Here is a 16833-nt window from a genome sequence, read left to right on the forward strand (position 1 = left end):
AGATCTATAAATTTTCCACCTATGAAAAAGATAAAATCAAGAATTGTTTAATTTGAGAGAAAAGAAAGGATTTATTAAAATGCTTGCTCATTTCTAGAACACTAGAACCATGCAGATTTGTTTGATTTTGACAAGGCTGCCATTTTTGTCCAGAGTCATTTATCTGTATTTACCAATGACACTCAGACTTCTTCAGAACAGAGAAATCTTCCCTTTCTGCCAAAGCTAGTCATTTCTCCGTAAATGAGAGGAAATTGAACAGATTCTAGATATGACAGTGACTAGAAATTGTAATTAAACCGTTTAATCAGAATTTACAGAAAATAATCTATGGAATATTTGAGCACAAGCCCTTCATTAAAGGGGTAAAAACCCCTTCTGAATGACCGATATGAGTGCTGAAAAGATGTCCATTTGATAACATTTGCATGTCCATGCTCAAACTCGGTAATTCCAATATCAAGTTCTACCGCTCCATGACGTTGGTGCTGAAGAGTAATGATGGACATTGGATTCCAATTAAAGAGATCAATAAGGGCTTTGTCATCAAAATTCTCCTTTTAAAAGAATTAACCTCACCATGAATAGAGAAGGCAAAAGTCACAACTAATGTATTTACTCACACCTCATAGCAAACTGATGCAAACCCTGTATCTACAAATATCTAACAATAAAGCCTTGTCTTTTAGTGGGTCAACATTTTAATGGAGTTGACTACTGGGAGCAAACATTTATCATCAATATTTTAATGACAATCAATTCTAGTTAAAATTTTACTCAATGTTTTTATCACTGATGTGTTAAGTTGTTCAGATAATGACTACTGCTGGATCCATAGTGGAGCCGACTTAAGAAAAAGAAAGTTCCTTTCATCTGAAGGTTTCTTACAAATTGGTTTCTCCTATTTCAATTGCTAAGACACTGGAGAAAAAAATCAATAAAAAATAGATTGTTATATTTTTCCTCTTTCCTTTCTACCTGAAGAAAAGATTTGAGTAAAGTTTCTCAAATATCACCTTTGATCTGCTAACAAGATGTTTGTAGGCATTTAATAGGAATATTGGTTGATGGGTCCTTGTATGAAAATTGAAGTATATAAACCTATGTGGAAAGTAAATACAGAGGTCTCCAACAGAACATACATGTGTCTATCTGATTAGTTTTTTTGATAAAAGCCTAAAAGTGGTAAAACATATGTTACTTAGTACACTGATGGCTCTTAAACAATTAACTACGAGGGTAATTAACACCAGACAAAGGCTTGAAAAAATTCGGCTAAGTGATCTCCAGGTCTATAAATTTCTCTTGGTTGAGTGGATCACCAATCCTGTATCTGCTGCCTGCTTCCAAACACAGTACTTCTACTGTTAACGTTAGCGATTTATAATGATAGGAATTGATCCGTTTTTTTTAAAAAGGGTAAATTATTATGGCCATTTTCATGACATCTTATGATGTATCTTTTAAGGTTATCCTGTTATAATCAAAAATCTGTGATGCGGTCCATATGTCATATATATGACCAAGTTTTAGTCACGTGCATGCTCAACAAACTCTTCTGTACCTTTTCAGAAACCCTTTTCCTGGCCTTCTTAAAAGCCTTAAGGACTACATCCTCTGTAACATTGGTCTTTATCATGAGTTCCAGTCTCTGTAACCATAGCGACACACACTGAGGGTGGGAGGTCACGGCCGCCTCAAGCACTACTTCTGCCTCGGTGACCTCTCCAAGGTCAAGTAAAAGTTTAACCTAATAATTTTGAAAAAAATTGTCTACAATGTAAGTTGATGATTAAAAAATTACTGATATGCTGTTAGTTTACGGTAGGAGCACAGTAAGTGGATAATGTAAACATATGTTACTTATTTGTACAAGCACAGTAACATATATGATAATTTGGGAAAGGGGGATTTACATGTTAAAAAGAATTATCATAATCAGTTATTGAAATGATTATTCTGAATAAAACTACACATTAAAAAAATCAAATCTATAATTTTTGACATGGTGATGAAATGTAAATTTGTGGTAAAATTAATCGATTGTGTGGGTGTTATAGATCTATAGATCTTCATTTACTCGATATACAGATATGTAGGATGACTTAACAAAAGTACTTTTTCTCTTACCCATTGTTTATACAAGTCTGCAGATAGCAATATTTTCTCTGAGGCTGACTGAAATATCCCCAAAAGTTTTCCAATTTCCTACAATTTCAGCAAAAAAAAAGTGTGAGTGTAAATTGCATATCACCACAAGTCATGACAAACAAATATTACTTCTGCACATTTTCATACCTGTGGAAAAAATTCTCCTAAAACAGACATAAAATGAAATTAGCCATTTAGGAAGGAACTCGGTTGTAAAATACATGCAAATTGTCAATGCCAATCATAAAGCTTAATGTATCATAAGGGGCAATAACTCATGCACAATTTACTGCAACCAATTTACTTCCCTTGCTTTTCATGCCCAATTACTTGTCTTTAGGCTTATATTGCATGGAATATTTTTTTTTTTCTTTTTTTTTTGCAATTTGTACAAAAAGTTTGAAAACACATTAGCACATTTAAGACTCATGGAAAAAAATAAATATTACATTTCATTCACAATAATGCCACATATCCACATAATACCATAATATTAAGGCTATGAAAACATTTTTTTAATTGGAAGATCTAGCTTAGGTATTCTGCACTCTTAAATAGCATACAGTCACAGACTGAAAGCTTATATAAAAAGAAAATTCCTCTGAATGTAAGGAGATGAGCCAAAAGTGTAAATTAAAATATCTGAATCATCCTGTCTGACGAAAAAAAAAAAAAAATTACCAGTCATAATGTATGCAAAATTTATTACATATAATGACATCAAAAGCCAATGCCAGAATACTCCTATTAAAGAAATAATTCAACTTCATCCATTAAATGAAATTTTTTATGAATATACAGATTCAATACACTTGTATGTACTTGGTGACTTTTTCATTGAATGGTACACCTCAATTTTGATGGACAGCATAGGCCACCCTAAGATTCATTCTGTGTAATATGAAGAAAATTCTCAAAGGGAAGAAATTTTTGACAAAGATTATCATAAATGAAGCCTGACATTATACATTTCTAGGGGTCTCATTTCGCCAGGCACCTGGTATAAAGCTGACAAGGGTCTAGACTTATGTGTCATTTATCATACCTCAACAAGATTCCATCCATACAAGACTAGTGGCCATATTGCCACAATGCCACCTCCCTTGTATCAAAATATAATGAGTTATGATACCTGAACATAAGATTTAATGGGTGAAATCCCTGGTCTTTTGTATGAATGTATAAAGCCCAACAGTAATGAACTCAGACCTATAGAAACCTATGGAGGTAGAGGCTGAAATTAATTAGGATCCCCGTTTATTAAAGAAAGTACAATAGACCAGAAAATCACCACCAGTATCCATTAACAACACTTAAACCCACAGAGAAATGGAACACTCCACAAGTTCTTCTTCAAGTATAGCATTTCCTCAAGACATGCATTGACCCTTTGTTTAAGTACATGTATATTGTAACTGCCTTTCAAAAGAAAAGTTGGACATAGCTTAAAGAGGACAGGAAAATGAGGTGTATTTTGTGCATTTTGTTCAAATTTATTAATTAAGGTTGACTACATACATATTCACACAAAACTGACAAAGAACTAATTCAAATTTAAACAGAGACTTCTAATGGCGCTGAAGCTTATTCTTATGTGTGTGTGGTTTTTATTAATTTACTTTCTCTGTTGAGAGACAGTTGCTCAACAGTAACCTACCTGGTTGTGTTTTTTATTTTACTTTCTTTCTCTGTGGAGAGACAGTTAAAATTGCTCAATAGTAACTTACCTGGTTGTGTTTTTTATTTTACTTTCTCTGTGGAGAGACAGTTGCTCAATATAGTAACCTACCTGGTTGAAGTCAATGAAATCTTCATTTAAAGGTGACTTCTTCTCAATGACCTTGATACAGGCCGAAATGTATAGGCTCCAAATCTCATCTAAAACAAAGTAACGTATAACAATGTATTGCTATATTCATAACATACATGATAACGTTCCTATTTATTTAAGGTGGTACACAAAATAAGCCAAATTATTTCTCACATTTAGTTTTTTTGAAACTTTTTTCTAAGAAAAAAATTCTCAAACTATTACATTTGATATCGGTTGGGATTTTCGTACTGCGATATATTGCAATATTTGGAATTGTATTGTGATACGAATTACAATATTTTTAACAACAGTTAAAATGCTCTTTTCTTATTTTATTAACCTCCATTTATAAGTAGAGTGTGTAAAACTTATAAATACATTGTAACAAAAAAAGTTCTAGTTGATTTCTTTACACTTTGGCAATGAAATGCAGCCATACAATAGAAACCTTTACTGTTTTGTACTGTTTGGCACAATTGGAAACATTTCTGACATCATTTCATGTTTTACTTTATAAACTTTAAGCCCAAGCATTTTGCCCGTATATTTGTACTGGAAAAACGTATCGCAATACAATATTTTTTTGTAAATGAATCGAAATATACCATAATATCGATATTATTGCACAGCCCTACAAACTATATATAACACTTTTGCCCACAGAGTTTCACTTATAGTGTATAAGACCTTACTAAGACAAATGTGAAACTAGAGGTTCTAAATGATACCCCTGCTTCCATATAAATATAATGGCAAATCTTATTTTCCCATCATTAAATTAATGTGGTAACATGCATTAATTATGGAAGATCTAAGAAAGATCAATGGAGTGTAGATAAAGACATCTAGTAATTTTTTTAACACGTCAATGAAACAATAATCAGGGGATTTGTACATGCTGATGTTTGTAATTAAACAGCAGAACTCCTAGTTTCCTCTCTGTTGAACATCAAAATTATTTATTAACATTAAAGTGCTGCATCCTTTCTCTTTCATCAAACGTAATGTGACATTTCAAATTTTTGATCAATGAAGTGCACAATAAATGAGTGTTGTCAGAGGTTAGCATACCCAACACCAGCCAAGTCAGGATCCAATGGATTCACATAATAAAGAACTTTTGATGTTCAAAATGATGGCACAGAAAACAAAAGGCAAAATAATAATGTCCATACACAAAAGTACAAGTCATAGTTCATCGATAACAAGAAACAAGAATCAATAAATAAAAATTAATGAAATTCTGTAGAAATGAATGAGTCAGGTGTACAGTACAATTGCTTATCTTTAGTGTGTGTATTGAAAGGGGGGGGGTTAATCACATCCATTTCACACCTTAGTTCTAAGAGAAATGATGATGGTGGCAGTCACACCACTGCTTAGAACAAAAAGATAGAGAGTATTGATATTTCTCGCACGCGAATAAAATTTGGTTTACAGTAGTCACAATACGGAAGGATACTAGTAGATGATGGAAGCAAAGACACTAAGGTGCAGGACAAGAAAGATATTGCAGCAATAATAACAAAGTTTAACATCAAGACAAGTGAAACTGTACACAAAGACATAGGAGACTAAGATACCAGATAATGACAACATCTCACCAAGACTGAGACAGAGGTAAAATCTCATCAAGACTTTCAAGAGATAGCTAATAGCGGTATCAGCTCACCAAGACTAAAATAGGAGAGATAGCTGATAGTGGTATCAGCTCACCAAGACTAAAATAGGAGAGATAGCTGATAGTGGTATCAGCTCACCAAGACTAAAATAGGAGAGATAGCTAATAGTGGTAACAGCTCACCAAGACTAAAATAGGAGAGATAGCTGATAGTGGTAACAGCTCACCAAGACTTAGGAGAGATAGCAAATAGTGGTAACAGCTCACCAAGACTAAAATAGGAGAGATAGCTAATAGTGGTAACAGCTCACCAAGATTAAAATAGGAGAGATAGCTAATAGTGGTATCAGCTCACCAAGACTAAAATAGGAGAGATAGCTAAAAGTGGTAACAGCTCACCAAGACTTAGGAGAGATAGCTAATAGTGGTAACAGCTCACCAAGACTTAGGAGAGACAGCTAATAGTGGTAACAGCTCACCAAGACTAAAATAGGAGAGATAGCTAATAGTGGTAACAGCTCACCAAGATTAAAATAGGAGAGATAGCTAATAGTGGTAACAGCTCACCAAGACTAAAATAGGAGAGATAGCTGATAGTGGTATCAGCTCACCAAGACTAAAATAGGAGAGATAGCTGATAGTGGTATCAGCTCACCAAGACTAAAATAGGAGAGATAGCTGATAGTGGTATCAGCTCACCAAGACTAAAATAGGAGAGATAGCTGATAGTGGTATCAGCTCACCAAGACTAAAATAGGAGAGATAGCTAATAGTGGTAGTGTTAAATCTAAAGCAAACTAGCATGGCGCGGCGCCATGCCCTTTTCTCTCGGCGCCATGCCCTTTTTTCCAGCGCCATGCCCTTTTTTCCTTGCAAAAATAAATAAATATGCCTAGCAGAGGCAAGATGGACTAGCAGCTTTGTTTATTCAGTGCATGCTGATTAGCCCCTTTGTTTATTTAATGCACGCAAAGGTGTGAATTCAGGACAGGAAATCACTTCTCGCTTGAACGCACACAGCCACCTGGCCAGGTAACATGCCTCAGGCTGTCAGGGTATAAGAGATAACAGGAGAAAATATCATTTAATTGCATTGATTATGCAAGAATTAGCCCAATGTCAAAGATAGATTAATTTGTAAATTAAAATGTTACACATTTTAAATCAGGATCGTTTTTTTTAAATTGAAAGTAGAAAAAAAAGAGAGTAGATGAAGAAATGTGAAAAATAAAACTGCTGATGAATTAAGTCAACATACAAATTACAATGTACAATACCAAAAAAAACTGAATATTATGTGTGAAATGGGCTAGGAAACAAGAAAGTATGAAGTTAGTTTCTTTCAACATGTTCAATGATTCTGTGTTCTAACTTTTTTGAGTTGACACCCAGAGGCTCAATGTTTCTAAGCCAAGAAAAAAAAGTTTTAACCAATTTATATATTATTTCAAGTTTAATTTTTTGGTATGATCAGTTTTCACTTGATTTTGTTGGTAGATTATTTTGAAAGTAAAGAGAATGCCCTCTACATTTATTATCCAAGTAGCCCCCCCCCCCCTTTTGCAATTTTGTTCTGTTATTTACCTCATACACAAATAACAATACATGTATTAAAGCAAGGAAAAAAAATCCATACCCCAAACCAAAATAATTCTTGAGCAAGTGACAAAAAGATTCACACCTATTACTTTTTAAGCATAACCTTAATAACCATTCTAATTTCTTGATTAAAAAAATTTGAATTTAAATTTTGGCAATAATTGCCCTCTCAGTGTGTATTAAATGAATTAAGCTGATAGATTTATAATTTTTTTCTTTTAGATACTTGTATAACTAAAGATTTCAGTATTAAATAATAATTTAAGTACATAAACATGATAAAGAAAATATCTATAATTTCAAAGACGTTCAAAAAGTGCCCTCATGAAAACTTGTCGTGGCATAAAGTGCCCTTTTGATTATTGGATTACCATGCCCTTTTTAGGGTCTGGATTTAACACTATAGTGGTAACAGCTCACCAAGACTAAAATAGGAGAGATAGCTGATAGTGGTAACAGCTCACCATGACTAATGAGAGATAGCTAATAGTGGTGACAGCTAAACCAAGACTAATGAGAGATAGCTAATAGTGGTAACAGCTCACCAAGACTTAGGAGAGACAGCTAATAGTGGTAACAGCTCACCAAGACTTAGGAGAGATAGCTAATAGTGGTAACAGCTCACCAAGACTTAGGAGAGATAACTAATAGTAGTAACAGCTCACCAAGACTAAGGAGAGACAGTTGAAAGTGGTAACAGCTCACCAAGACTTAGGAGAGATAACTAATAGTAGTAACAGCTCACCAAGACTAAGGAGAGACAGTTGAAAGTGGTAACAGCTCACCAAGACTTAGGAGAGATAACTAATAGTAGTAACAGCTCACCAAGACTAAGGAGAGACAGTTGAAAGTGGTAACAGCTCACCAAGACTAAGGAGAGATAGCTAATAGTGGAAACAGCTCACCAAGACTTAGGAGAGATAGCTAATAGTGGTAACATCTCACCAAGACTAAGGAGAAACAGCAAATAGTGATAACAGCTCACCAAGACTAAGGAGAGATAGCAAATAGTGGTAACACCTCACTAAGACTAAGGAGAGATAGCAAATAGTGGTAACAGCTCACCAAGACTAAGGAGAGATAGCTAATAGTGGTATCAGCTTACCAATATTTACTGGAGATACCTAATAGTGGTATCAGCTCACCAAGACTTAGGAGAGATAGCAAATAGTGGTAACAGCTCACCAAGACTAAGGAGAGATAGCTTATAGTGGTAACATCTCACCAAGTTGTTATTGCAACAGCTTACCAAGACTTATAAGAAATAGGCCCAGGACAGATAGCTGACATGGCATTGCTCATTAAATTTTAGAAGAGGAAGATAATATCTGTCAAAGACATAGCCAGGATAGTTAGTAGTTGCAACATCTCACAAAGACATAGGAGAGATAGCTGAAGTTGATAGTGGCAATACCTCTCCAAGACGTAGCAAAGATAGCTTATAGTGGCAACAGTTCTCCAACATCAAGGTAGCTGATACTGGCAACACCTTATCAAGAGGTAAGAGAGATAAATAATATTAGCAACATCTAACCAGTTCAAAGCATAGGAAAAATAACTGATAGTGGCAACAGCTCACCAAACAAAAGATACATAACAGATAGTGGCAATATCTCACCAAGACCTAGGAGAGACAGTTGATAGTGGTAACATCTCACCAATACATAGGAGAGAAAGATATAAGTGGCTACAGCTCAGCAAGTGTTCAGAGAGATAGCTGATAGTGGCAACAGCTGACAGCAAGACTTCAGAGAGATAGCTGATAGTGGCAAAAGCTGACAGCAAGACTTCAGAGAGATAGCTGATAGTGGTTACATCTCACCAAGACTTAGGAGAGATAAACAATAGTGGCAACATTTAACCAAGACATAGGAGGGACAGCTGTGGTGTGATGAGCTCACTAAGATGTAGGAGAGATAGCTGATAGTTGCCACATCTCACCAAGACTTAAGACAGCTGATAGTTGTAACAGCTCACCAAGACTTAGGAGAGCTAGGTGACAGTGGCAACAGCTCCCCAACACTTACACAAGATAACATCTCATCAAGATTTAGGTGTGATAAAAAATAGTGGCAAAATCTTACCAAGACTTTGATATGGTAGGTGATGGTCAGTGGCAAAATCTCACCAAGACTTGGCAGAGATGGTGTTGGCAATGCTCAACAAAACATTGTGGCAACAGCTCACTATTTTAATTTTAAGAGAGGTGGGTTATAGTGGTAACCGCTCACTAAGGATTAGGACAGACATATTTGTAATACTGTGGTTTCATTAATATTCGTGGGCATCAATTTTCGTGGATTTAGTAAAAATCACAGTTTCGAGGATACATAAATTCGTGGATAATGGTCCTAACAGAAAAAAGAATTGTCTGTCATCTTTTCCTTCTCTCACCGTATGCTTTAGCGGGAACCATCATGCCATTTACAATGTTAAGAGTACGTAAATATTTTTTTTTTAAAATACTAACAATTGAAAACTCTTTAATTTATTATGTATATTTTACTCGTCTGTATGTTTAAAAGTCGGACCTTCAAGCATTTACAACGCAATATAGTATAACAATAGAGGGTGAGGCATTCCAAATATCTTCTCTGCTGTACACTGTGAGCTCGATTGGCCAATTAAATATCAGATACTGAAACAGAATATTAAAAACAATTAATTAAAACTAGAAATATGTCCATAGGACATGAATGCCCTGCCAAGGGTATATTAGTAATGCAACATTTTAACACAAATTGAGAAAAGTGAGGTCAAGGTCAAAGGAAAAGTCAAGGTCAAAAAATATTGCTGCAGTTGAATAGCTTACATCAGTATGTATCAGCATATGACGTTTGATTCAGAAACTAATTTAAGAAAAGTGAGGTCAAGATCAAAGGAAAGGTCAAGATAAAAAAATGTTGATGTAGTTGAAAAGGTTACATTAGTATGTATTAGCATATGAAGTTTGATGAAAATATTATGAATGGTTTCTTTAAAACTGAGCTAAACACTAATTTAAGAAAAGTGAGGTCAAGGTCAAAGGAAAGGTCAAGGTCAAAAAATATTGATGCAGTTGAATAGCTCTCATCGGTATGTATCAGCATATGAAGTTTGACACTAATTTAAGAAAAGTGAGGTCAAGGTCAAAGGAAAGGTCAAGGTCAAAAAATGTTGATGCAGTTGAAAAGGTTACATCAGTATGTATTAGCATATGAAGTTTGATGAAAATATTATGAATGGTTTCTTTAAAACTGAGCTAAACACTAATTTAAGAAAAGTGAGGTCAAGGTCAAAGGAAAGGTCAAGGTCAAAAAATATTGATGCAGTTGAATAGCTCTCATCAGTATGTATCAGCATATGAAGTTTGACACTAATTTAAGAAAAGTGAGGTCAAGGTCAAAGGAAAGGTCAAGTTCAAAAAATGTTGATGCAGCTGAATAGCTCTCATCAGTATGTATCAGCATATGAAGTTTGATAACACTATCTTGAATGGTATCTTTAAAACTGAGCTAAAAACTTATTTAAGAAAAGTGAGGTCAAGGTCAAAGGAAACTGGCCGGGTCAAGGTAAAAAATATTGATGCAGTTGAATAGCTCTCATCAGTATGTATCAGCATATGAAGTTTGTTAAAAATATCTTGAATGGTTTCATTAAAACAGAGCTAAACATTAATTTAAGAAAAGTGAGGTCAAGGTCAAAAGAAAGGTCAAGGTAAAAAAAATGTTGATGCAATTGAATAGCTTACATCAGTATGTATCAACATATGAAGTTTGATTACACTATCTTGAATGGTATCTTTAAAACTGAGCTAAAAACTTATTTAAGAAAAGTGAGGTCAAGGTCAAAGGAATGGTCAAGGTCAAAAAATGTTGATGCAGTTGCATAGCCCTCATCAATATCTATCAGCATATGAAGTTTGATAAAAATATCTTGGATAGTTTCTTTGAAACTGAGCTTTGAACAGAGCTAAACGCAAAGTGTGACGGAAGGACAGACGGAAGGACAGAAGGACGGAAGACGGACATGACAAACACTATATGCCCCGGCCATATTCATGGCGGGGCATAAAAAGACTTTTAATTATTCAGCGTTCAGTTTATTTATTCAGGGAAAAGATGTGCAAGTATCTCAAAATATTAAGCCAATTTGAATTTTATCTTTTAGGCGCATATGTGTATACGGACGATAGTTAAGTTTGGCAGCAGGACATAAAAACAACAACAATTAAGTACTTTTTTTTTGAAAATGCTGTTAGCTACTTATTTTTCACATGCACGGTGTGTGTTTCTGGACTTGACAGAGACATCCAGACCACCTTGTTTGTAGATCGCCGAACAAACACATCCACGCTCGCTGGATATGACTTTGCGCTTAAAAATGCAAAATGGACAACAAATAATTAAGCCGTGATGGGCTTCGAAATGGCAGGACTTTTGCAACATACATACCCGTTATGTCATGTTTAACAAAAAATGTTTCTAAACAACACGATAAAAGTCAAATAAGCATTAAATTGTGTTGATAATTGGTATGAATTTTTTTGAACTGAGTAATTAATTATTTCTATTGGAACTTTTATTAAAAGATAATTTGTTGTTTTCATTGTGCAGGTGATAATGGGGGTTGGACTGTTAGATTGTTGAGAATAACAAATTCAACACATTTACGCCTGATTGTCATCCTTTGGGGGTAATACCACTGATTGGTATATATGCACCGCGTTGACAGATCTACGTGTTGTTTGTTTATCTCCGTGCAGAATATTAAAACATTTTTACTCAAAAAGCCTTGATAATTATCTAAAAAGTATTTTTTCCTCTTTTTAAAAGATATTCTTAAAATGATAAAATACGTTTATAAAGTCAATCTGTTGGGAAAAGGGGGGGGGTATTAAAGTATATATGCGAAAGTCGGAATGGGCATTTTAAAGGTTTATCATAAATCAAAATGGAGGCACCAAACTTCGATGAACATTTGATTTCGTGGATGGACTTAACAACGAAATCCACGAAAATTGGTGTTCCACGAATAATGATGAAACCACAGTAGCTAACCATGGCTTACAACATGTAGAGAGATAAGGAAAATGCACTAGTGCAATTTTTAGCATTTCAGGTCAAGATATGAGCATTTAGGAATAAATCTAAGAAAATTCCTTCTATCCATTGAACCAAAATATATAAAATTAGCAGGTTCAGTATCAAGCACTGTTTGGCAATGCTTTTTATCAAGACCTATTGAAAAATCATTAAAATACAGGTTTATAATTTGAAATAATTTTCAAACCAAATTAGACACTATATTAGTGTATTAAGCAAGGTTTCTCTTAACCCTTTGCAAATTACAGAATAGAGTATGCACTTGCTTCTCTTAAACCTTTACAAATTACAAAATAGCAAAAGAAAGCTTTCCTCATGGGATCTTTTATCTGATTATCTCTAGAAAATAAAACTGAATAAAAGACTGTAAAAGAGATTTTTGTCATGTCAAAAATGATGCATTGTACTGTACAGAAAATTCTAGAATGTATCAGTTCTCATTATGAACACTGCATAAGAAAAACATTTTAATTCACAAGTGACCAATAAATCAATTCTATAAATGGAAATGTTTTTTCATGCTGTCCATTCTATTACCAAAGACTGATTTGAAAAGAGGAGCAGGCAGCTTAGCTGACCAATAAAGTCTGAAATGTGAGTACTAGCAAGAAAGCTGTACACCCCAAGGGCTTCATTGAATGAAATGCTACATCCCCTTCAATCACCATCCCAGCTGATGGATGCCCACAAAAGTCTATCAGGAGATGCTTTAGGGCTTTCACAGAAAGAAGCAACATAATGCCATCATGTAATGCTATTATCTTGTGAATTTTATTGAAAGGCTTTTGACAAGAATTGAATAAGACATTGTTGTCAAGAGAACACAGGCAGCTGCAATTCTCAATATAGGACTAAAATAAGCAACATTAAATTAATGACTCCACAGTTCCTAGAAAATATTTCAGTAAAAATGTATATAAGGTTTAATTGGTTTTTAAATGAACAATGTCATTCAGGAGTTTCTGTCTCCGTAATCAGTAAGAAAAAAAAATCTCTGTTGTTCAGTGAGTATAACTCTAATTCATTACTTGTCAGCTTCTAGAGAGCTGTTTTCTTAATGAAATAAAGAGTGAAAAAATACATCAAATTAATCTTCATATTCACAGAAATTACATTTGAATACTAGGAATCTGGAATGATGAATATTGTCGCTACTGTTTAACGTCGCCATCAGGAAGTCAAGCTTAGACAGAGTCCGGATTCTAGGCATTCAGGGCCACGCTAGAGCCAATTGTTTCTTTCCAAGTTATCTTCTTTTCTATTTATTTAGATCTGGATCTGCTAACCATCAATAATGCTTAAATTTTGAATTAATGACATGAAATCAATTTTCTGTCATTGTGCACCATCAAAATATCAGACTAAACCCTTTAATCCGGACACAAAACAAAAAAGATCTTTATTCTTCATATGGATGTAATTGTATTAGTTTTTAATGGGGGCATGACATTTATCATAGTTCTTCAGGCAAGAAAAAACCCCAGAGACATATCTGAGACAAAGGAAAAACTGGTTGTGGTTTTTCGATTTTTTCTGTTGATAAAATAATTAACGTCATCTCCTATGTGTTTTTCCTCTGTTGAACAGCCATAAACACCTTACCCCCATTACTGACACAAAAAGACCTCGTCCTGAATCTTTCTTTCTAATTCAATCAAAAATAATTATCTGGCCCACCCGACTGTAGAGAGCAGATTTCTTAAACTGGAGCAATGGTGTTTCCTTTAGAAACCTTCACTTTTATTCAATGTTACAATTATCACTACTGTAATTCATACCCCGACATTTTGAGTGCCTAATCCAGCATTAAGAAGGTTTGGATGTCCGGTGGTGTGAATTCTGGTGTAGCTATACAGACATTATTCGGATTAACCCATCTCATGTCCAAACCAAATACTATCCCAAATTTCTGGCTGTTAATTGACCAAAAAAATTTTAAATCATCACATTCCCATTTTTAAAATCCAGGTCTGTGACCTAAATGTTTCAATTTTTTCATACCCCATTCTTGTCATCTATATGGTACTTTTTATCTACTTAATTCACAGGCATCATTACATTGATGCAATACACATAATGGAAACAAGGAATGATTTCTTCAAATGTATATGCTATGTAAATGTTTGTGCAATATTAGTAAACAATTAAAATTTTACTTTGAAAATTTCTTTGTATGATGTAACTTTCAAGTTGTTTTGGCAAACTGAATGCAATATTGGCAAAACACTGTCAAACTCAAAAAAAAGACTCCATCTAGGAATCCCAAATTTTTTGTTGGGTCAATTACCATATACCTCAGTGTTCCAAATTACTCTTGTGGACAATTTGTTTTGAGTTGAAGAGCCAATCAATATATCTCAATTTCAAACAGTAAACTCAGAATGGGATTGCATAAGCTAATTTCAAGGGTTGATCAACAACTGAAAAATTATCCAATTTAATTCACCCAGCCTTCAAATGGCAGTGATGAAAACAGATGAGGTACCCAGAAGAAATTGTACTTTTCAACTTTCTAATCATTGCAAAATTTGTAAATTTGTCAGGAAATTTTCCTTCAGGGAAATTGCAGTTTACCATGGCACTATAGTGTTTCCCCATAATCTAAGAGATACCTGCTCTCTACACCACTATACCATGGTAAATATTAATTACCTGTCAATTATTTACACAGTCACTTTATCTTCTTTTTCCCTTGATTGCTAAATTCAATTACTGACAGAAGTCTTAATTATATGACAGGCCATGCAATTTTCTTTATAGATGGTATTACGGTAATTCATTGTACAGTATGGCTTCTAGCAGTCTCTACTGCCACCTTCTTTCATGACTTCATTAACCTTGTTTCTGAGTCTGTTTATGGACTTGTACGGTCTTGCAAGTTCTTTGTAACAAAGGAACCACTTTCTCTTGAACTGTCTGCAAGCTAATGATCTTAGATGTCCTCCATATACTGTACACCACAATTGTTATTTCAATAGAAATTGGAGTCTCTCTTTTTCCCTAACTATGTAACAATTAATCTGGATTGGAATATAACTTCATTTTGAGTCAAATGTAATCCAAGTTGGAAATCAGATCATTGGACAATATCCTCCATCTTAAATTGTTATATTTCTTCCCCAAGGTAAATCTACTACCTGTCTTTTTATAAATGCATTATAACTCACTGAACACTCAGGTACTCCAAATTAATTAAACAGCAATACATGTACCATATTCTATCTGTCTAACAACAGTTTATTCACCTAGCCAAGCACAAATGCAGCTTAATATTAATTTCAACATTTATTGAAGGAGTAAAAAAATCCCTTGGGTGTCAAATCTAATTGATTCCCATCAAATATTAATCTTGGACTCTGATTTCTATTTTAATTGCTAGAGTCAGTCAGGAAATCCTTTAATTCAGACATTCTATCTCTCTCCCCAGCAGGTGGATTATTGGAGAGAACTTGTAAGGGGGATAACTCAGCTGTTGGCATTTCTCCATTGCAGCTATTATTGGGTTATTAGATACAGCCCCACTGCCCCACTGCTTTTTAGATATTAGTTACACCCATACTGTCTTACACTGAAAATCCACAAATTTTGATCTGCACTGAAATAAAATGCATGGAATGTCATATAATGCGTACTCCGACCTACACAGTCACATACCAACATGCATTTACTTGTACACGAATAGAGATTTTTTGGTTGAGTTTTGTTAAGTGAATACACCCTCTTCCATTCCCTTTTATTAGGACAGATAAGAATGCTTTTTTTTTGGTCAAAGTCGATTAAATAATGCAGTTATCTTTTATTGTCCCATTAATTAGGTGTATTGAATTCAATTTTTATCAAGCCTTATGCAGAGTATATCACTTTCCCCCTGTAGACAACAAGAATGATAACATTAAGCAAACAGTTAAACCAAACACCCTTCTCTGTACATATTAAGGTATTTTTTGGCACATGACACTTTGTCAACATTGTTGATAGTGAAGCATGTTGATATTGAACCATTCAGCCTGATTTCTTTATGTGCAAACCAAACCACACTTCATGCACAGTCCAAACAAATTACTAAATTATCTCCCCTTGATTAAACAGTGGCCTAGCCTCCCCTATTCTGTGCTGAATTTCTTGATTTAAGTCTGTAATTTAATCCTGATTTTGATTTAAAATGACACATATGTCCAATTTTTTATTCAAATTTAAAATGTAGATCTTCAAATAAATTGTCCTCAGCTAAGTGTGGGCATAAGAGATTTTGTAAAAAGTTTTTTTTTCTTTCAATATTGCAGACACTTATTGAGGGGAGTCTATTGACATAAATTTTCACAACCACCACTCTGTGTAATATGGAGACCACAGAAAATCAATATGGAATTATGGCACGTACCTCCTTCGAATTGAAAAATGTATAAAACATCAAACATGAGGTTTTCATTTAATACAGAAACTTTGATTTAATATAGAAACTTTTGTGTCCAAATTTATTTTTCCCAGCAAACATCTTTATGAATTCACATTGAAATATAATCAAATTATCATCTCTGAATGCCTGAATGCATTAATATAACTAA

At 34.2% G+C, this 16833-nt stretch overlaps 1 protein-coding gene across 1 annotated transcript in view; it reads right to left on the bottom strand.

The window, feature by feature from the left end:
- LOC133200206 (U3 small nucleolar RNA-associated protein 6 homolog) overlaps window positions 1-16833 on the bottom strand; it is a 65499-nt gene that overhangs the window by 8306 nt on the left and 40360 nt on the right. The window contains exons 15-17 of the mRNA XM_061336011.1: window positions 3941-4029; window positions 2131-2208; window positions 1565-1750 (exon numbers count right to left, since the gene is read on the bottom strand). Of these exons, the coding sequence (XP_061191995.1) occupies window positions 1565-1750; window positions 2131-2208; window positions 3941-4029 (353 nt within the window). The remainder of the gene's footprint in view (window positions 1-1564; window positions 1751-2130; window positions 2209-3940; window positions 4030-16833) is intronic.

This window comes from Saccostrea echinata, unplaced genomic scaffold (genome assembly GCF_033153115.1).
Source record: "Saccostrea echinata isolate AGI-Se365-2 ecotype Australia unplaced genomic scaffold, CSIRO_AGI_Sech_v1 ptg000037l, whole genome shotgun sequence".
Classification (NCBI taxonomy): domain Eukaryota; kingdom Metazoa; phylum Mollusca; class Bivalvia; order Ostreida; family Ostreidae; genus Saccostrea; species Saccostrea echinata.